The sequence below is a fragment of the Pristiophorus japonicus genome, chromosome 8, assembly GCF_044704955.1.
Source record: "Pristiophorus japonicus isolate sPriJap1 chromosome 8, sPriJap1.hap1, whole genome shotgun sequence".
Taxonomy (NCBI): Eukaryota; Metazoa; Chordata; class Chondrichthyes; family Pristiophoridae; genus Pristiophorus; species Pristiophorus japonicus.
The window spans coordinates 92,164,944-92,187,003 of record NC_091984.1 but is presented as its reverse complement, the minus strand read 5'-3'; the positions used below and the strand labels follow the sequence as shown (position 1 = coordinate 92,187,003).

Here is a 22,060-nt window from a genome sequence, read left to right as displayed (position 1 = left end):
ATAGTGTACGAAGCGAAGGCGGCCGCGCTGAAGGACCTGCAGCTCGTCGGGTCCCGAGGCGCGTTCGTGAGGTCGCAGATCCGGTTCCTGCGGGATCTGGACCGTGGCTCCCCCTTCTTCTATTCGTTGGAAAAAAGACAGAGTGTCCGTAAGCAGCTCTTGACGCTGCTGGCCGACGAGAGCTCTCTCGTCTCGGATCCGGAGGGCGTCAACAACAAGCCCGTGAATATTACGGGGCTCTGTTCTCTCCGGAGCCGTCCAGCGAGGAAGCGCGTAGAGTTTTGTGGAAGGACCTGCCGAAGGTCAGCCCGGAGGGCGCCGAAAATCTGGAAGCTCCGCTAAGCCTGGCGGAGCTGACCGGCGCCCTTGACCGGCTCTCGAGGGGAAAAGCCCCGGGGCTGGACGGGCTGACCGTGGAGTTCCACAGGGCATTCTGGGACATCCTGGGGGGCGACTATGCGCGGGTCCTGGGGGAAAGTCTGGCGACCGGGGAGATGCCCCTCTCTTAGCGCAGGGCAGTCATTGTCCTGCTGCCTAAGAAGGGCGATCTCCGCCTCCTTAAGAACTGGCGCCCGGTCTCCCTCCTCAGCACGGACTACAAAATCTTCACCAGGGCAATGTCTGCTCGCCTTGGCGCCGTGCTGGACCACATGATCCACCCCGACCAGTCCTACACGGTCCCGGGCCGGACAATCCACGATAACATCCATCTGGTCCGGGACCTCATCCATCATTCCCAGGAGGCTGGTCTGTCGGTCGCCTTCCGATCTCTCGACCAGGAGAAGGCTTTCGACAGGGTGGATCACGACTATCTGTTCGGGACTCTGCGCGCTTTCGGGTTCGGGACGCATTTCGTCGCCCGGATCAGACTTTTGTACGCCGCCGCGGAGTGTCTGATTAAGGTTAACGGGTCCTTGACGGCGCCCCTTCGCTTTGGGAGAGGGGTGCGCCAGGGATGCCCCATGTCCGGCCAGTTATATGCCATCTGCGGATGAGGTTGACGGGACTGGCTCTGCAAGGGCCGGGCGTGGAGGTCGTCCTCTTGGCTTACGCCGATGACGTGCTCCTCGCGGTAGAGGATCCCGTTGACCTGCGGAGGATGCGTGAGTGCCAGGAGATTTACTCGGCCGCATCCTCTGCCAGGATCAACTGGGAGAAATGTTCCGGACTCTTGGTGGGTCAGTGGCGGGTGGACTCCCTGCCGGAGGAGCTCAGGCCTTTTGCCTGGAGCACGACCCATCTCCTCGATCTGGGAGTCTACCTTAGCCCCGACGAGGAAGCCTGGCCGGCGAACTGGCAAGAGCTGGAGGCCAAGGTCGCCGCTCGCCTAGGGCGCTGGACAGGACTGCTCCGAGTGCTGTCCTACAGGGGTCGAGCGCTAGTCATAAACCAGCTGGTGGCCGCCATGCTGTGGTACCAGCTGGTCACTTTGACCCCTCCCCCTGCGTTTGTCACCAAGATACAGAAGAAGCTGGTGGACTTCTTCTGGAATAACAGGAAGCACTGGGTCTCTGCCGCGGTCGAGTCTCTCGCTTGGGGAGGGCGGTCAGTCGTTGGTGTGCGTCAGCACCCAGCTCGCGACTTTCCGTCTTCAGACCCTGCAGAGATACCTTTACGTCGAGCCCCCTCCGGCGACTTATTTCTTCCACCAGCAGCACGGCCTCAACTACGACACGCAGCTCCTGTTTGTGAGCTCGGGGGGCGTCAGGACCACCTTCCAGGAGCTGCCTGTCTTTTACAAGGAACTCATCAGGGTCTGGAACAAAGTTTCCACCAAGCGCAGCTCTCCACCGGCTGGAGTGGCGGCTGTCCTGCAGGAGCCGCTGCTCGGGAATCCGTACCTCCACGACCGAGGTTTTAGGTGGCAGTCGGACGAGTGGGCTGTGGCTGGTGAGGTGACCAGAGTCAGGGACCTGCTCGATGGCGGAGGAGCGGGCTGGATGGCGCCAGACGCGCTGGCGCGGCGCCTAAATTCGGCCGACGTCCGCCGCGCGGCCGATGCCATCGCGTCGCTAAAAACAGCTCTGGGCCCTGACTCCGTTAGGTGCATCGAGGAGGCTCAAGCACGTGGGGAGACCCCGTCCGAACTGACCCCCGTCCGGACGGAATTCCTCATCGGCGCCAAACCCCGGAACCTCCCTCGGGAGCCGGCACCTCACAACTTGAGCCGCCTCGGGGAAATCCCCTCCGTGCCTTTCAGTTCCGCGCGGAGGGGTTTCCTGTACGGGCTGCTCCTGCACACTCTCAACTTTGCCATCCTCGCCTGCCGTCCGGACACGCCATGGCGTACCATCTTGCCGTCCGGAGGAGGCGGGGGTCCCCGGTGGAGGGCACTCTACGCGGGAGTCCTCCCATTATTTATCGGGGACTTGGCCTGGAGGGTGGTGCACGGAGCAGTGCCGTGCAATAAATTTTTAAGCCGGTTCACGGGCTCCCAGGCCGCCTGCAATTTCTGCGGTCTGGAAGAGCCCGTGTTCCATGTTTTTATTGAATGCACGAGGTTGCAGCCCCTGTTTTATTATTTAAAGGGGCTTCTCCTGAAATTCTGGCTGCACTTCAGTCCCTCACTCCTGATCTTTGGGCACCCTGTGCGGAGGGGAGCGGGTAGGTCCAAGGGCCTCCTCGTAGGACTGCTCCTGGGCACGGCCAAGGATGCCATCAGCCGGTCCAGGCAGCGGGCGGTCGAGGGGGTCGTTCAGCCTGACTGCCTGCCTCTCTTCCGCGCGTACATCCGCGCCAGGGTGTCCTTGGAGATGGAGCACGCGGTGTCCACCGGTATGCTCGCGGCCTTCCGCAAGAGGTGGACACCGGAGGGACTGGAGTGCATCATCACGCCCGGCAACCAAATTTTAATTTGATTTTAATTTTAAAATCAAATTTTAATTTGATTTTATGTTTTAAAGTTTAATTTGTTTTAATTGCCGGTGTTTTTTTTTTTTAAAGTGTCCCCCTCCCCTTTTATAAGGGGCACTTGGAGAAAAAATATGATTTTAGTGCCCCAAAAAAATAATAATAAAAAAAAAGAAAACACAAAAAAAAGGGCCTTGAGAATGTTTGGTGTGTCCCCCAGATCGGGGGGACACGATTTAATGATTTAATGTTTTAGTTTCCTCCCAAAAAAGAGTTCTGTGGACCAATGGGTCCTCCCAAAAAGAGTTCTGTGGACAAGCACTCCAAGGTCCCTTTGTTCATCTACACTATTAAATGGCCTACCGCTTAATGTGTATACCCTTTCCTTATTAGCCCTCCCAAAGTGCATCACTTCACACTTCTCTGAATTAAATTCCATTTGCCACTGCTTTGCCCACCTGACCAGTAGATTGATATCCTCCTGTCGCCCATGACTTTCCTCTTCATTATCAACCACACAGCCGATTTTAGTGTCATCTGCAAACTTCTTAAATCATACTCCTTATATTCAAATCTAAACCACAAAAAGCAAGGTACCCAGTACTGAGCTCTGCAGAACCCCACTGGAAACATCCTTCCAGTCACAAAAACATCCATCAACCATAACCCTTTGCTTCCTACCTCCAAGCCAATTTTGGATCCAACTTGACACTTTGCCCTGCATCCCATTGGCTTTAATCTTCGTGACCAGTCTACCATGTGGGACCTTATCAAAAGCTTTGCTAAAGTCCATATACACTACATCGTACGCACTCCCCTCATCGATCCTCTTGGTTACCTCAAAAAATTCAATCAAGTTAGTCAATCTTCCCTTAACAAATCCATGCTGACTGTCCCTAATTAATCCTTGCCTTTCCAAATGTAATCTCCCATAACCGCTGCCTAATATATGCTTAGACCAGTGGATAAGTCCATAAAAAAGTCCATAAAAGTCACCAGTTTGCTGATAATGTTCCTAATGCAAATGTGACACGTGCATTTGGTGGCGGGGGAGGATATGTTGAATTACCACAACACAGCAAAGCCAAACCTGGCAGTATAATTTGGGATTACTGCAAAATGGATGGAAGAGAAATAGGGTTTACCAACAATCAACAACTTACATTTATATAGCATCTTGAATATAGAAAAATATCTCAAGGTGCTTCACAAGAGCATAATCAGATAAAAACAGATGCTGAGACAAAGGAAATATTAGGGGAGGTGATCAAAGGTTTGCTCAGGGGTGGGTTTTAAGGAGGTCCTTAAAGGAAGAGAGGGAGGTGGAGAAGCTTAGGGAGAGAATTCGAGACTGTGGGGTGACTCAACAGCTGAAAGCACGACTGCCAATGGTGGGGTGAAGGCTGGGGGAGGATTCACAAAAGGCTAGAGTCAGAAGATTGGAGAATTTGGGGGGGGGGGGGTGTAGAAGGGAACAGAAATTGGGAGTGGCAAGGCCATGTAGGGATTTAAACAGGAGGGTGTGAATTAGAAGTGTTGGGGAACTGGCAAGGACAGGGGTGATGGATGATCATGACTTGGTGTGGATTCGGAGAAGAGTAACAGTGTTTTGGAAGAGCTGATGTTTATGGAGGGTGGAGAATGGGAGACTGGTCAGGAGGACTTTGGAATAGTTGAATCTGGTGACAAATGCATGGATGAGGGTTTCCATGGTAGATGGTTTGAGGCAGGGATGGAGGCAGGTGATGTTATGGAGGTAGAAGTAGTTGGTCTTTCTGACGGTCGAAAGCGACAAACTTGCAAACAGTCTGAAACAATAGCTGGGCAGAAAAATAGAATCAGTGGCAAGGAGAGTGAGTTTGTGGCAGGGGCTGAGGATGATGGCTTCAGTCTTCCCAATATTTAACTGGAGGAAATTGTTTCTTGTCCAAGACTGGATACCAACAATGAGCATATATATCTGTAGTAAACAAACATTCTTGTTGTTTCTGAGGAAGCACGTAATGAAGCATTTTTCTCGAGTGATAACAGATTCTATGTTTTCTGCAGCATGTCCAATTTTATTACATGCACATAATCAGACATTTAATAGATCTACTCAAAATCACTGAAATACCACTAATGACCACAGAACCATAGAAACCAGATTCGGAATTAAGTATTATCAAATTACCCAACTGCAAATAACAAGTAGTTAGTTTATGAACATTTCTTCCACAAAGATCAGCACAGATTAGCAAGTGCATTCTGCCTATTTAGCTCATTCATCTATGGAAAACAATCCCAATTCACATCAATGAATCTAACTGCCTCCGAAACAACTCCCGTTTTTTGCCTCCACTTTCTTCCGCAGAACAGTGCACCAAGTATTAATCACTCTGCGTGAATTAAAGTGCTTATTGACATTTGTTCCCCTTTCTGATGTTTGCTCAGTTTACAATTACTATAATAAGCACTGTCCTTATAAAAATAAAGTAAAGCAGAGAGGGCTTAACCATGAATTGCTTTTTGTATATTTGGATATTCATATTACCACCCATACTACTTACATAAAACGGGTGGGAGAGGGAAGGAGGTTTGAGTTGCTCCCTATTAAAGTTAACGTTTACAGGACAAACAACACAAACAGCTGTAAAAGTTCATAACATTGCAATTCCGTGTTTGCAATATACTAAACACGTGAATAACCTACAGTTATAAAACATACACATTTATTTGCAATTAAACGGAAAGTAGACTCCAGCAACAGGTGCAATTGGCCTGTCCCATGCAAAGATCAACGGCTCCGCACTTCCAACTATCAAAATGCTACAACCGTTAACAACCATATCTGAGCAGGAGAAACGAGGCCTTCCTAAAGACACGACTAAATTTAGCTCCATAAACCCCCCCGGCAACCTTCCCATTTTTTTTGGAAGATAAAAATAGAAATGACACAAAAACACAGTGACAACAGGTTACCCGCTGAGTATCCGCTGACATTTTCCCGGTCTGACGGGGAGCAGAAGTTACCTGGAGTGCTGTAGCGGACCTGTTACTGGTCACAGACCCTGTCTTGGTCTGTCTATCCCCCAAACGTAACCGCTCCGGCTCGCGCTCCGTCCATCGCGCCGAGTGATGCGCGTGCCCGGGACACAGCGGGCCCGCGCGTAGAATCACACTGTCCATCTGCTCGCGCTCTAAATTGTGATTCAAAATACTCGGTGCAAATATCTCAAGGCTAGCCACCGATACTACATTAGCTAACTCTCATGCATACTCAATTTCCTCCTAACCCCAGGCTGGTCCTAGCTGGTGTATGTGTTGTATTTATTCTCTCCTGTGTTGATGCCATTGGAAATACTTTTTTGGATGGGACTGTTAAATGGATGCAATCCATTGAAACAAAGCTTTCGTCTTTTTTAAAATTAAAACAACAATACACACACAAAAAAATGCCTCTCTCTCGGACTGGAGGAAGGTACACAGTATTGTTCCCCAGGTGGGTACGAGGACTACTGCGTTTCTTGATACAGGTGCAGCGCGGCCTTCCGCGAGAGGTGGGCACCGGAGGGACTGGAGTGCATCATCACGCCCCGCAACCAAATTTTAATTTGATTTTACGTTCTTAAGTTTAATTTGTTTTAATTGCCGGTGCTTTTAGTGTCCCCCTTCCCTTTTATAGGGGGCACTGGGGAAAATTGTGATTTTAGTGCCCAAAAAAAAACCAAAAAAAGAAAAACACAAAAAAAAACAAAAAAAGGGGGGGAAAAAAAAGGGCCTTGTAAATGTCTGGAGTGTCACCCAGGTCGGGTGGCACCGTTTAATGTTTTATGTTTTCGCAGGTAAACTCAAAAGAGTTACAGGTGCAGCGCCCCGAATTCAGGGCCGAGGCCGTCTTTCTGGAACATCTTTCTGACGTCACGAATCCGGAAACACCCGAGCCCAGGTTCGGGTATTTCCGGATTTTGGAACGTTAGTAGGGGGCTGTTCACCGGGCGATGAGGTGTTCGGGTGGGATCCGCCGCTGAGGAGGTGTTTGAGCGGGGCCCACCGCCAAGGACGTGTTCAGGCGGGGCTCGCCGCGGAGGAGGTGTTCAGGCAGGGCTCACTGCCTAGGAAGTGGTTGGGCGGGGCTCGCCACCGGAGAAGTGTTCGGGCGGGGCCCATCGCAGAGGTGGTGTTTGGGCAGGCCGGTGAGGAGACCTCAAGGTAAGGGCAGTGGTGGCGAAGTGAGGCCCGAGGTTGGACAGCGGCGAGGCGAGGGGCAGTGAGGCGAGGCCTGAGGTCGGGCAGCGGCGGGACCTTGAGATCGGCAGGTCCAAATTCCAGAACATTTTACGGATTTCGGACGACCCTGCCACCAATCGGTCCAGAGTCCAGATTCTGGAACATTCCGGATTCCGGAACTCTGGATTTTGGATGCTCAACTTGTATATATTAATACTTGGACTTGGGTGTACAGGGCACAATTTCAAAATTTGCAGATGACACAAAAGTTGGAAGTATAGTGAATAGTGAGGAGGATAGTGATAGACTTCAAGAGGACAAAGACAAGATGGTAGAATGGGCGCATGGCAGATGAAATTTAATGCCGAAAAGTGTGAAGTGATACATTTTGGTAGGAAGAATGAGGAGGCAATATAAACTAAAGGGTATAATTCTAAAGAGGGTGCATGAACAGAGAGGCCTGCGGGTATATGTGCAGAAATCATTGAAAGTGGCAGGGCAGGTTGAGAAAGCGGTTAAAAAAGCTTAAGGGATCCTGGGCTTCATAAATAGAGACAGAGAGTACAAAAGCAAGGAAGTTATAATGAACCTTTACAGAACACTGGTCCGACTCATCTGGGCACTGCACTTTAGAGAGGATGTAAAGGCCTTAGAAAGGGTGCAGAAAAGATTTACAAGAATGGTTCCAGGGATGAGGGACTTCAGTTACATAGATAGACTGGAGAAGCTGGACTTGTTCTTAGAGCAGAGAAGGTTGAGAGGAGATTTGATAGAGGTGTTCAAAATCATGAGGGGTCTAGACAGAATAGGTAGAGAGAAACTGTTCCCATTGGCAGAAGGGTCGGGAACCAGAGGACACAGATTTAAAATGATTGGCAGAAGAACCAAAGACAACACGAGGAACAACCTTTTTACGCAGTAAGTGGTTATGATCTGCAATGCATTGCCTGAAGGGATGGTGGATGTAGATTCAATCGTGGCTTTCAAAAGTGAATTAGATAAGTACCTGAAGGAAAAAAAATTGCAGGGCTATGGGGAAATGGCAGGAAAGTGGGACTAACTGAACTGCTCTTGCAGAGAGCCGGCACCGGCTCGACAGGCCGAATGTCCTCTTTCTGTGCTGTAACGATTCTAAGATGAAAAATTGACAGGTCTAGGATGAGTCACTTAATATAAGGGTGGGTGGAAACTATGTAAATAAATGTTACCAATTTACTGTGTCTCACTGCACATTATAAAAGACAGCATTCATTCCATTGCGTTTCCAGCCTGTTTCAATCTCAATATAAAGACAGCATTGAGTCTACTTTCTAACAAGCTGTTTTATATAAAATCTCACTGTTAGCAAATAGCCTTGATACAGAGGGACTACCTGAGTAGATGCACTGCTGGATAATAACTATTTTGAAACTAATTAATCTCCCATGGCATTGCTCATAGGTAGTTTATCATGTGAAGCATGGTTGTGACAATTAGATATTTGTAACCTGCCTGACCCCTTAAGGCAGGTTACAAATACCCCATGTGAAAAAGCACAAAAAATCGGAAGATCCAGATAATTGTAGCCACTTGTAAATATCTACCTCCAGCCCAGCATTGGTATTCTGGTAGACTGGCTTTCCTTTTTTTTAATGTACCAGCAGCCACAGCTCAAGCTGAGTTAATGAATATGCTGTTTGTACTATGTTATGTATAATGCATTGGGGTCAATTATATTTGTTGATTGAATAGTTAAAATTGAACTTTTATTACAAAGTGTTATGTCTGTATTAGTAGTAATTTTTGGTTTCAAATAACAGACAGTTTATATATTGAATAAAATTGGTCATCTGAAAAATAACATTTTAACAAACTATCTTGGTGTTAGATGCTGAGGCATCAAGAGGCTGGTTTCTGCAACTGATAGAAGACTTTTTAAGTTTAACCCAAATTTATTTTTCAAGGTGCTAAAATATCTATCCAGTGGCAGCCTTTCACTATAGTGACAATTTCTGTTTTCGTAATTGCACATGTGAAGGATGTTTGTGTATAGGATTTTGTCCATAACCTATGCCTGAGCACAGTACTTTAACTCTGCAGGATAGTAACCGTGGCAAGGACTGAGGCCAAATTAGCATGGAAGTATTTTAACTTCAATCTCCCACAGTATTGCACAGGAAGAGTCAAGAAAAAGTGTATACTTCAGGTAAAGCAGAGTTAGACAGCAGGAGATAATTAGTCCAGGGCACACAGATGTATTTCAGAACCATTTTAAAGTCTTGTATTCTGTTCTTATTTTTATACATTTCCACTATAAATTCCTATGTCTACATTAGCAATAGAAACATTCTATGTAAACCTGCCACACTACAAATGTACCCTTCCACCGATGCTTTTGACAACATCCTGAATTACATAGGGATTTGTTTAGGGTACTGTTAATTTGTCATCTGAAAGCAGGGCATCAGTTTCCACATGTACATTGATGACACCCACCTCGACCTCACCACCCCTTTTCTCGATCCCGCCATGGTCTCCAAATTGTCCGACTGGATAAGCAAAAATTTTCTCCAATTAAATATTGCGAAGACCGAAGCCATCTTCTTTGATCCCCGCCACAAACTGCGTTCCCGAGCCACCGACTCCATCCCTCTCCCTAGCATCTGAGGCTGAACCAGACTGTTTGCAACCAAGGTGTCATATTTGACCTTAAAATGAGCCATATCTACAGCATAACTAAAACCGTCTATTTCCTCAGCTCATCTGATGCTGAAACACTAATCCATGCCTTTGTTACCTCTGGACTTGACTACTCCAATGCACTCCTGGCTGGCCATCAACATTCTACCCTACGTAAACTTGAAGTCATCCAAAACTCGACAACGCATGTCCTAACTCACACCAAGTCCCTCCCGCCCATCACCCCTGTGCTTGCCGACCTACATTGGCTCCCGGTTAAGCAACGGCTCGATTTCAAAATTCTCATTGTTGTCGACAAATCCCTCCATGGTCTCTCTCTCCCCTATCTCTGTAATTTCTTTCAACCTCAACCCTGCGAGCACCCGCCGCTCCTAAAATTCTGCCCTCTTGAGCATTTCTGATTATAACTGCTCAACCATTGGTGGCCGTGTCTTCAGCTGCCTAGGCCCCAAATTCTGGAACTCCCTCCCTAAACATCTCTACCTCTCTTTCCTCCTTTAAGATGCTCCTTAAAACCTACCTCTTTGACCAAGCTTTTGGTCATCTGCTGTAATTTCTTATGTGGCTTGCTGTCAAATTTATTTATTTTTGTCTTATAACACTCCTGTGAAGCGCCTTGGGATGTTTTACTACATTAAAGGTGCTATATAAATACAAGTTGTTGTTGTGCTTAAATGTGCAATATTTATTTCCCTCTGACTCTTGTATGACTCCAACCTGTCTTGCAAATCGCTGGAGCACTGTGACATGCATAGGAATGTGAGTGGCTACGCAAATATACTTTCTCAAGGTGACCTCTAAGAAACACTGTTTTTTGTTGCCAAGTACTGACATGGACACTGGGCCCAAAACTCTCTAGATGTACAACCTGGATAGTTGGAAATCTAACTGAGTGAAGGGAGTCTTCTTCTGTAGCTTGCAGTCTTTCTTGTTTTTATTTTATCATCATTAAGATATTTGATCCTTTTAACTTCCTTCCTCTAAGTTCCAAATGCATCATCCTAAATGTTCTTGTTCTTTCTCACCTCCTTACTGGTTGAAATTAAGACGTATTGCACTATATAACTATTCTTTCCCAGGAATTCAAAGCTATTGAATTACCGTAGTCTTTTTTTCCTACTATCTAGAGGCTTTCACACCTAAACGTTGCATAATCCAATTACTGTAAATGATTTATCTTGGCTTCCCTCTTGTTCTTCTGAACCTTGGTAGTTGGGCTTTGAACATTCACATGGGTTTCCATCTTCTCAATTAGAGAGAATAAACGAACACTCACGGAAGGTGAGTGATGATAAGAAACCATCAGTTTTGGGCCGTGGTCCTTTGGGAGAGAGATCAAACTATTACTTTAGGCTTTGGCTCTTCAGTTGGGTTCCCAGATGCTCCGTGTGTAAGGTAGGGTCAGACTGGAGCAGCGCTCTCCATACTGCGCCTGCGTCGCATGCCGAGCTGTGATTGGCTGACGGGGCGCTCCATACGTTTCCGGTTGAGCCGGATGCGTGGGGTTGGTTGTTTTTTTTGGAGTCGGGGGGGTGTGGGGTTTGAGTGAATTTGTCCGCCCTGCTCTCCCGCACCCGCGCGGCCATGGGGGCGGAGAGTAGCGCGGCGAGGAGCTGCCAACTAGAGGAGCCGCCGGTGACTTTGCCCGCCGGCCTCAGCGTGTACCGGGCGGCGCTGGATGAGGAGCAGCTGGTGTCCGTCTTCGTGTATCCGCGGGGGAACGAAGAGGCCGTCAACAAGGCAGCCAAGGTGAGGAGGGAGACGCAACCGCCCACCCCGACTCCAACCACCCCCCCCCCCCCCCCCCCGACTCCGACCCTTCCCCCGACTCCGACCCTCCCCCCCCGACTCCGACCCTCCCCCCGGACTCCGACCCCGACCCCGACCCCCCCCCCCCCCGGACTCCGACCCCTCTCTTTCCCCCCCCCCCCCCCGGACTCCGACTCCCCCCCCCCCCCCCCCACTCCGACCCCCCCGACTCCCTCTCCCCCCCCCCCCCCCGACTCCCTCCATCCCCCCCCCCCCCCGACTCCCTCCATCCCCCCCCCCCCCCGACTCCCTCCATCCCCCCCCCCCCCCCGACTCCCTCCATCCCCCCCCCCCCCCGGACTCCCTCCATCTCCCCCCCCCCCCCCGGACTCCCTCCATCTCCCCCCCCCCCCCGGACTCCCTCCATCTCCCCCCCCCCCCGGACTCCCTCCATCTCCCCCCCCCCCCCCCGGACTCCCTCCATTCCCCCCCCCCCCCCCGGACTCCCTCCATTCTCCCCCCCCCCCCCCCGGACTCCCTCCATTCTCCCCCCCCCCCCCCCCCCCCGGACTCCCTCCATTCCCCCCCCCGGACTCCCTCCATTCCCCCCCCCCCCCCCCGGACTCCCTCCATTCCCCCCCCCCCCCCCCCCGGACTCCCTCCATTCCCCCCCCCCCCCCCCCCCCGGACTCCCTCCATTCCCCCCCCCCCCCCCCCCGGACTCCCTCCATTCCCCCCCCCCCCCCCCCCCGGACTCCCTCCATTCCCCCCCCCCCCCCCCCCCCGGACTCCCTCCATTCCCCCCCCCCCCCCCCCAGGACTCCCTCCATTCCCCCCCCCCCCCCCCCCCGGACTCCCTCCATCCCCCCCCCCCCCCCCCCCCGGACTCCCTCCATTCCCCCCCCCCCCCCCGGACTCCCTCCATTCCCCCCCCGGGCTCCCTCCATTCCCCCCCCCCCCCCCCCCCCGGACTCCCTCCATTCCCCCCCCCCCCCCGGACTCCCTCCATCCCCCCCCCCCCCCCCCCCCCCGGACTCCCTCCATCCCCCCCCCCCCCCCCCCCCCCCGGGACTCCCTCCATCCCCCATCCCTCCATCCCCCCCCCCCCCCCCCCCCGGACTCCCTCCATTCCCCCCCCCCCCCCCCCGGACTCCCTCCATCCCCCCCCCCCGGACTCCCTCCATCCCCCCCCCCCCCCCCCCGGACTCCCTCCATCCATCCCCCCCCCCCCCCCCCCCCCGGGACTCCCTCCATCCTCCATCTCCCCCCCCCCCCCCCCCACCCCGGAATCCCTCCATTCCCCCCCCCCCCCCCCCGGAATCCCTCCATCCCCCCCCCCCCCCCGGACTCCCTCCATCCCCCCCCCCGGACTCCCCCCTCCATCCCCCCCCGACTCCGACCCCCCCCCCCCCCCAGCTTGATGACATCACTGTTGCTGGATGCTGGAGATCCTCTCGACTTGACTCCAGCATGAAATTAGCATTAGGAGAGCTGAAATTAACGCCACAGAAATTTTTAGATCTTTGTGGGCAGTTTCGAGGTCAGCGGTGAGCGCCGTCGCTTCCCTGCTGACTGAAAATTCCAGACCATTGTAAATGAAAATAAGGAAATGGTGGACATGTTGAATAATTACTTTGCACCAGTATTTACAGTAGAGGAAGAGGAATGCATGCTGGAAATCCCAAGGAAAATATTGAATTGGGGGCAGGGACTCACCAAAATTGACCTAAGTAACCTAACAGTAATGAAGAAAATAATGGCACTAAAGAGGGTCTAATCTCCAGCACCAGATGGCTTCCAGCGCATGCTTTTATAGGAAAGTAGGTGATGCCCTAACTATAATCTTCCAAAGTTCTCTCAATTGGGAAATTGTTCAAAAATTGCATATGTCACTCTGCCATTCAAGAAGGTGAGAGGGGGAAACCAGGTAATTATAGACCAATGAGCCTAACATCTATTGTCGGGGCAATCACTAGAATCTATAATTAAGTATAGCGTGACTGAACACCATGAAAACTTTTAGCGTATCAGAGCGTCAACATAGATGTGTAAAGGGTAGGTCATGCCTGATGAACCCGATTGAATTTTTTGAAGCGGTGACTAAGTTAGTGGACAGGGAAATGCCTATGCATGTTATATGGACTTCCGGAAACTATTTGACAATAAGTGACTGTTAGTTTACGTTTAAGCTCAAGGAATTGAGGGCAAATTATTGACCTGGTTAGGAAATTGGCTGAGCGGCAGGAGACAGAGTAGGGATAATGAGCAGGTATTCTAATTGGCAGGATGTGACTAGTGGTGGTCCGCAAGTATCTGTGTTGGATCCCTGTATTATATTCACTGTATTTCTTAATGACTTTATGACCAGATAGAAAGCCACGTATCCAAATTTGCCCATGCCACAAAGGCATTGTATTGTATTGTAAGCAGTGTAGATGGAGCATAAAATGACAAAAAATATTAATAGATTAAGTGAGCAATACTGTGGCAAATTGATTTCAGTGTAGGCAAATGTGAGGCCATCCATTTTGGACCTAAAGAGGATAGAACACAGAACTTTCTAAATGGTGTAAAGCTGGAAACAGTGGAGGTCCAAAGAGACTTGATGTTCATGTACATAGATCAGTAAAATTTCATGAACAGGTACAGAAAATAATTTTAAAAAGGCGAATGGAATGCTGGTCTTTATATCTAGAGGGCTAGAATATGAGGGAGTAGAAGCTATGCTACAGCTATAAAAAGCCCTGGTTAGACCACACCTGGACTACCCTGAGCAGTTCTGGGCACCACACCGTAGGAAAGATATATTGGACTTGGGGGAGTGCAGTGTAGATTTACCAGAATGATACCTGGACTCTAAGGGTTAAGTTACGAGGAGACACACACAAACTAGAGTTGTATTCCTTTGAATTTAGACGGTTAAGGGGTGATTGATTTAGGAAACTTCTCACAGGGAACTGTCCTAAACTTCGCTCAGCAGCATCATTTCTAAACCACTCTCTCGGGTCGGACTCCAGCTGAGTTTTTATAGAATGATTAATTATTGCATAAAAGGTGTCCTTTTGGCCACTGGTGCCGGTGCCATTGCAGGCGCGCTCTCCTGTAGCCCTATTCTTCTCTTCTCTCTTTCTCCCCCCCCCCCCCCCGATTCTTTTATATTACATCTTTTAAAATATTTATCCCATTTACTTTTAAATGATATAGTCTCTGCCTGAATAGCTACTTGTGGTGATGCATCCCATGTTCTAATAGCCTGCATTGTAAATAGAATCCTTCTCCCTTCCAGCTAAGTCTTCCAGCTAGAATCAGCGATACTTGTTCCCTCTTCTCCTATCCGAGCCCCAGCCACCTTGCCTCCATTCTCGCTCTCTTCCCCCCAGAGCACTCTGTTCCCCAGTCACCCTCTCCTCTGACGCCACCCCTATCTACCAGCCCCCAGTTTCTCCCCTGATCCCAGCCTCCCTTTCTCCCCATGACCCCTATCCCCCAATTCCCTTTCCCCTGCTGACCCCAGTCTCCTCCTTTCCAGACCCTCATTCCCCAGTCTCCTGACTGTTTCTCCTTCAAATTATACAGTTTCCAATCATCCTTAAGCTCGTCCCAAATCTCTTAAGACGACGGCGTCACTGAGCCGGGGGCATGCAATTTACTGGGCGAAGTCCTTCCGGGCTGATAGCAGTAATACCTGGGGATTGACTTCCATTCCAGGAGATTCCCTGGCAAACCAGGACAGTTAAATTAGGGTAGAACCCCGCCCGAGGAGAGAAGAAAAGCAGGGCTTTCGCTCCACGTCATCCACACACTGGGCTTGGGTAAGGGGTCAAGGCAACACCACCGTTTCCAGCTCCTATCTGGCTGGGAGGAGTTCAAGAGTTGATGGGGCTTTGTCAAAGTTGCATATTTTAAATTCTGAAGTCATGTGCTGTCTCGTCACCCCAACCTTCACTGATGTATCCTTTAATTTTCCCCTTTCTTCCTCATGACCCCTCGTCGGTTTTGTTTCCTCTCCCCACTACACCCATTGCCACTTCATGGATAGCTGTCACTTTCTGTGCTTGCTGTTCTCCACCATTGGTTTCTGGTCACATTTGTGTTGACACTCCTCGCTTCCACCTAGGAAGTAGCGCTTGTTAATTTTGCAACACCTTTTACTGACACCCAGACTGCCAACTGACTTATCTCGCATCATATTTCCAGTTGCCAGCAGGAATTTCCATATTTCCAGTAGTAACCTGCTTGCCTAAATTTAAATTTGTCGGGCAGGAGCACTTCTGTCAATTTGCTTTCGCGACCAAAATAACATTGAAAACAAACAATTCTGTGCAACCATGCAGTGCTGTATCCAGCTAGCCTTGTTTAAGCTGCAAAATCAGCTCAGTAGGGATAGGTTGGCTTGAATAATCACGTCGATTAAGCTTTGACTTCACCTGATTGTGTCTGGTGTTCTGCTAATTTACCAAAAATACAATATTTTTAAAGAAAAACTCAAGATATTTTCTTGTAATAGAGCATTTGCCTGCGCACTGTGATGAAGCTTTAAGCCATTCAGAACATATGAATTGGAATAGCTGTTGAAATTAGGTTTAATCTGGAACCAAATCACTGATAATGACCTCACCGTAGCTTTGAACTTGGCTGTGGTGCGCTGATATCAGTACAACAGGATGTTGCTGTTACATTTAGAAGTTGGGAATGTTGGGTCAACCGAATGAGATTTTTAATGCAATGCATTTTGGACTAGCTTCTGCACGGTTACTGAACTGTATCTGCAGTTGGTTCAGAAAGCATTTGATCTCCTTCTGTTTCTTCTGGGATCAGTTGGTTACTGTGGATAGAAAGTAATTCCTGATCTGTTTGAGCTTTTCTTGGTATTGTTTTGAATTGGAGTGATCTGTTACTCCTCTGCAGGTATAGTTATTTATAAATGTATTGTTTTACATTTAAAATATGAAATGGGTCCGGCAACATTTCCATTTAAAAAAAATTCTCATCCTTGTTTTCAAATCCCTCCATGGCTTCACCCCTCTCTATGGGCTCAATTTTACCTAGTGATTTGTGCTGTTTTTTTGGGGTAGGCTGCTTTTTTGGCGTATTTATTTTTTTCAAACTTTCCCCTGCGATCTGCGCCGGCGTAACTGACTTAGTTTTGATTTTTCTAGGCCAGTTTTTTTTTTTACGTCATACTTTTGACGTTCCCTCATTTCTGCGCCGGTTTTTTCAATTGTTCACAGTTTGGCCAACATTTTTTTCTATTACGTTGGCATATCTGGCCACTCACGAAAAACCTTCTGGTGAGTTCAGAAAACCAGCGCACATTCACAAATCGGTGCTGAAAGACGCCATTGTTTTTAAATCAAAGATTTTGGAGGGAGTCAAGAACACTTGTCAAAATCAATAATAAAGTTCAACTTTTTTTTTTAAACCTGGGTGTGCCTCGCTGCACCCCAATGGAACCCGCAGCCTGGGACTATGGGGCCCTGGGTGTGCCTCGCTGCACCCCAATGGAACCCGCAGCCTGGGACTATGGGGCCCTGGGTGTGCCTCGCTGCACCACACCACTGGGACCCGCAACCTCAGAAGGTGGGAAACCATGGAATGTCCCATCAACACTCAAACCACTAGTCACAGAAGGGGCTGGCATCTCCATGAGCGGCACCTCCTCCATATTCAGTACAACAGTGGGAGCTTCATCCAGCTCCATCCCCTCTCCCTCTGTGGCCCCCCACCCACCATGTTCTTGGGCTGGATTGGGAGATGTTCTCCTTGTCAGGCTCATCCTCATCTAAATCATCTGCATTGTCAGGGTTGACTTCAAGTTCTGCGAAATATAACTGAACAGTCAAATGGTTAGCAGCAGAGAAGGAGCAGGATGGGTGGCATGAGTAGGCTCACACATCGCAGGCCAGGCAGCAAGTTGATTTGAAGGGCCACGATACATTTGCAGGACTTGTCGTCTCCCTCGAGTGTGGACCCAGCTTGTGCAGTACTGATTCATTTTTTCCAGGCAGGACCTATCAAAGCAGCGACCCTCTTCCAAGGGTGTCAGTGGGTGCAGGTTTGCCGGGCCTCCTCTTGTTCGAGTTCTTTCCCTTTTGTTGTGTGCCACTTTCCTCTGCAAAGATGAAAATGCAACTTTTTAGAGAGAGTGTCTTTTTGCTGGGTGGTACATATACAGCTAGTCACATTTACAATTGCATTGAATAAATGAAAATATTACTTGCACTAACTACTTGACCAAGGTCCTGCCATTTCTTTTTACATTGGTCTCCAGATCTCGTGGTGTTCACCACTGCGTAGTAATCTTCTGCAACTTGGTTCCAGCATTTCTCTTTCTTTGGGTGGAACTTTTATGTGACCTCTGCTGGTATCCAGCTCCTGCCATCTGTTCTCAATCAAACTAACTAGTGCCTCCACTTCTTCCAGTACGAAATTCTTGGTCCTTGCTCCGTGTTGCATCTTGTATTGCTGCAGCTGCGATTTTTCCAATGTGCTCTCACCACTCCTTCTGACACACACACAACTGGCTCTTTAAAAATGGCCGATTGCCAAATCCGAGCTGTACTGAGCATGCGCGTCCATTGAAACGACTTCAGAAAGGTAACTTTTTTTCCCCCCGCTACGGCATTGTTTTTCGGCGCAGACAGCAGGCTCCACCCCCCCCCCCCCCCCCCCCCCCCCAAGACAACTGGACATGCTGCCCGGCGCCAAATTCAAATAATAGATCGTGAAATTTGGCAAAATATTTCTGCTGCATTTCTGGCCTAGAAAACCTGGCGTAACTCTGGCAATACGCCAGAAAACGGGCTTGGGGAAAATTGAGTCCTATATCTATAACCTCCTCCAGCCCTCCAACCCTGAGATCTCTGCATTTCTCCAAATATGCCTCTTGCTCATCCCCAATTTTCAACGCTCCACCATTGGCAGCGTTTAGGCCTTCAGCTGCCGAGGCCTAAAGCTCTGGAATTCCCTCCCTAAACCTCTACCCCTCTCTCCTCCTTTTAAGACTCTCTTTAAAACCTAGCTTTTGGTCATCTGTCCGAATATCTCCTTATGGTGCTCTGTTTCGAACTTTGTTAATGCGCTTGTGAAGTGCCTTGGGACATTTTACTACGTTAAAGATGCTATGTAAATGCAAGTTGTAGTAAGGATAGGGCTTACATCATGCTTTTTAAAAAAAAAAGCCCTACCAGTAAAAACCACACGTGCAGCTGTGCAACACATTTCCCTTGGGCAAGAAGCAGTTTTTCTCCCTCTAATGCTTCCATAGGTTGTCAACAGAATACCATGCCTGGATGTGTCAGATGTTTTTAATAATTCAGTTTGCACTTTGGGAATCATTGGAGTGTTTGGTTATTGGCTACTCTCCTAGGTTACCTGGGTCCTGATGGTCTGCATCCCAGAGTACTTAAGGAAGTGATCCTAGAAATAGTGGATGCATTGGTGATCATTTTCCAACAATCTATCGACTCTGCATCAGTTCCTATGGATTGGAGGATAGCTAATGTAACGCCACTTTTTAAAAAAGGAGGGAGAGAGTAATTATAGACTGGTTAGCCTGACATCAGTAGTGGGGAAAATGTTGGCATCAATCTTTAAGGATGAAATAGCAGCCCATTTGGAAAGCAGTGACAGGATTCGGACCGAGTCAGCATGGATTTATGAAAGGGAAATTATGCTTGACGAATCTTCTGGAATTTTTTGAGGATGTAACTAGTAGATTGGACAAGGGAGAACCAGTGGAAGTGGTGTATTTGGACTTTCAAAAGGCTTTTAACAAGGTCCCGCCAAGAGATTGTTGTACAAAATCAAAGCGCATGGTATTGGGGATAATGTACTGACGTGGATAGAGAACTGGTTGGCAGACAGAAAGCAGAGAGTCGGGATTAAACGGGTCCTTTTCAGAATGGCAGGCAGTTACTAGTGGGGTGCCGCAGGGCTCAGTGCTGGGACCCCAGCTCTTTATAATATACATTAACGATTTGGATGAAGGAATAGAGTGTAATATCTCCAAGTTTGCGGATGACACTAAACTGGGTGGCGGTGTGAGCTGTAAGGAGGACACTAAGAGGCTGCAGGGTGACTTGGACAGATTAGGTGAGTGGGCAAATACATGGCAGATGCAGTATAATGTGGATAAAGGTAAGGTTATCCATTTTGGGGGCAAAAACACGAAGGCAGAATATTATCTGAATGGCGGCAGACTAGAAAAAGGGGAGGTGCAACGAGACCTGGGTGTCATGGTTCATCAGTCACTGAAAATGGGCACGCAGGTACAGCAGGCGGTAAAGAAGGCAAATGGTATGTTGGCCTTCATTGCTAGGGGATTTGAATATAGGAGCAGAGAGGTCTTACTGCAGTTGTACAGGGCCTTGATGAGGCCTCACCTGGAATATTGTGTTCAGTTTTGGTCTCCAAGTCTGAGGAAGAACATTCTTGCTATTGAGGGAGTGCAGCGAAGGTTCACCAGACTGATTCCAGGGATGGCTGGGCTGTCATATGAGGAGGGACTGAATCAACTGGGCCTTTATTCACTGGCGTTTAGAAGGATGAGAGGGGATCTCATGGAAACATATAGGATTCTGACGGGACTGGACAGGTTAGATGCGGGAAGAATGTTCTCGATGTTGGGGAAGTCCAGAACCAGGGGACATAGTCTTAGGATAAGGGGTAGGCCATTTAGGACTGAGATGAGGAGAAACTTCTTCACTCAGAGTTGTTGACCTGTGGAATTTCCTGCCGCAGAGAGTTGTTGATGCCAGTTCATTGGATATATTCAAGAGGGAGTTAGATATGGCCCTTACAGTTAAGGAGATCAAAGGTATGGAGAGAAAGCAGAAAGAGGTACTGAAGGAATGATCAGCCATGATCTTATTGAATGGCGGTGCAGGCTCGAAGGGCTGAATGGCCTACTCCTGCACCTATTTTCTATGTTTCTATGTTACAATCTAATTATTTTAGCAGTCCACAAATAAACTTTCTGTTTTTCATTCCCAGCTCGTTCAATAAAAAAAAATAACCAAATAGCTGGTTGACTGCCAAGTGCATTGATCCATATAAAAATGTTACGGTGACAGTAACCATATAATCTGACCTCCCACACAAGGATTTGGACATTGTTTCAATGCAACAAAAGTTTCAGTAGGTATCAGCACTGATAATACTACTGGGAGTGGGGAGATGATTTGGTGAATAGGCGGTTGTATAATCACTGATGTGATGCAGATTCCTAAATTTATAAATAGGAATAAAAACACAAAAGGCTAGGCCTATGCAACAGGTCCAAAAGAGAAGAGGCTATGAGACACATTTCCTCAAACTTGTTGGTTGTGCCAATTTTGCCATTGGCAACTTTCACTGAAATTTTCTAAGAACCTCATTAGCTTAAAGACCAGCATAAAATGAACAGAAATCAATGTAAACCAAAGATAGTGTGGAACTTGTGCCATATCCAGTTATGTATGAAAATTAAAAGGTTGAAGCATCAAACCATCCTTTATGCACGTGTTTAAGAAAATGCTATCATGGAAGTTTATCAATTTTTAATGTAACTCCTAATGATAGCATAAAAATGCAAAGATCCAGCAAATACAGTGTATGTCTCAGTAAGAAGAAATAAAAAAAAAACAATTACTTAAAATATCACCATGAAACACCAGAAACATGATTTGAGGTCCTGTTATACCTAACATTTTAGGGATGTTCAGAACTGGCATAGCTGCAGGAAACTCAGCTGCTTGGTTTTTTTGCCTGGGGGCGGAGCCATGTTAATTGAGATTCATCAAAAGATTGAGATCATTCTGGCCTGGCGTAAAAATGCGTGCTAGTCCCTAATTTCCCCTCTTGCATTGAAAATCCATAGTTAATGACATTGTTTTGGTGTGGATTTTCAAGAATTATCAGAACAATGATGGTTTGATCAAGGACCTCCACCTGGAATGTTAACCCCTCTCCTTGCAAATGCTGATGGCCTGCTGTGTATTTCCAACACTTGGGGCCCAAGTTTCCACAGGATAAAAAACGGGCGCCCCTCCAAGCTGGGCGCCCGTTTTTCACGCCTAAAACGGTGCCAGAAAAAAAACGTGCTATTCTCGAGCGTTCTGCAGCTCCTTGTCTGTTTGGTGCGGCGCCCAGGGGGGCGGAGCCTACACTCGCGCCGATTTTGTAAGTGGGAGGGGGTGGGTACTATTTAAATTAGTTTTTTTCCTGCCGGCAACGCTGCGCGTGCGCGTTGGAGCATTCGCGCATGCTCTGTGGAAAAAAAACATTGGCACTCGGCCATTTTTGTAGTTCTTTGTAGCTGTTTAATTTTTGAACATTTTTTAATAAAATCACATTGCCATCAGCACTTGCAGCCTTCTCACTGTCTCCTTCCCCTCCCCTGCACGGCAACAAGCCGCTGTCTCCCTCCCCTCTCTCCACGGCAACAAGCCGCTGTTTCCTTCCCCTCCCTCCCCTCTCTCCACGGCAACAAGCCGCTGTCTCCTTCTCCCTCCCTCCCCGGCAACAAGCCGCTGTCTCCTTCCCCTCCCTCCCCTCTCTCCACGGCAATAAGCCGCTGTCTCCTTCCCCTCCC

General features: G+C 48.7%; 2 protein-coding genes across 4 annotated transcripts in view; one reads left to right on the top strand and one right to left on the bottom strand.

Moving 5' to 3' along the window:
• Positions 1 to 5,968, bottom strand: part of LOC139268628 (5'-AMP-activated protein kinase subunit beta-2-like) — an 85,333-nt gene extending 79,365 nt beyond the window's left edge. Inside the window, exon 1 of the mRNA XM_070887088.1 lies at positions 5,863 to 5,968. The gene's annotated coding sequence lies outside the window, so the exon portion shown is untranslated. The remainder of the gene's footprint in view (positions 1 to 5,862) is intronic.
• Positions 5,969 to 11,270: 5,302 nt separating this feature from the next.
• The window catches only part of scyl3 (SCY1-like, kinase-like 3), a 35,074-nt gene continuing 24,284 nt past the window's right edge, over positions 11,271 to 22,060 (top strand). For all 3 annotated transcript variants that reach the window (XM_070887087.1, XM_070887085.1, XM_070887084.1), the window contains exon 1: positions 11,271 to 11,487. In XM_070887087.1, coding sequence (XP_070743188.1) covers positions 11,323 to 11,487 — 165 coding nt within the window. In that variant the 5' untranslated portion in view covers positions 11,271 to 11,322. The remainder of the gene's footprint in view (positions 11,488 to 22,060) is intronic.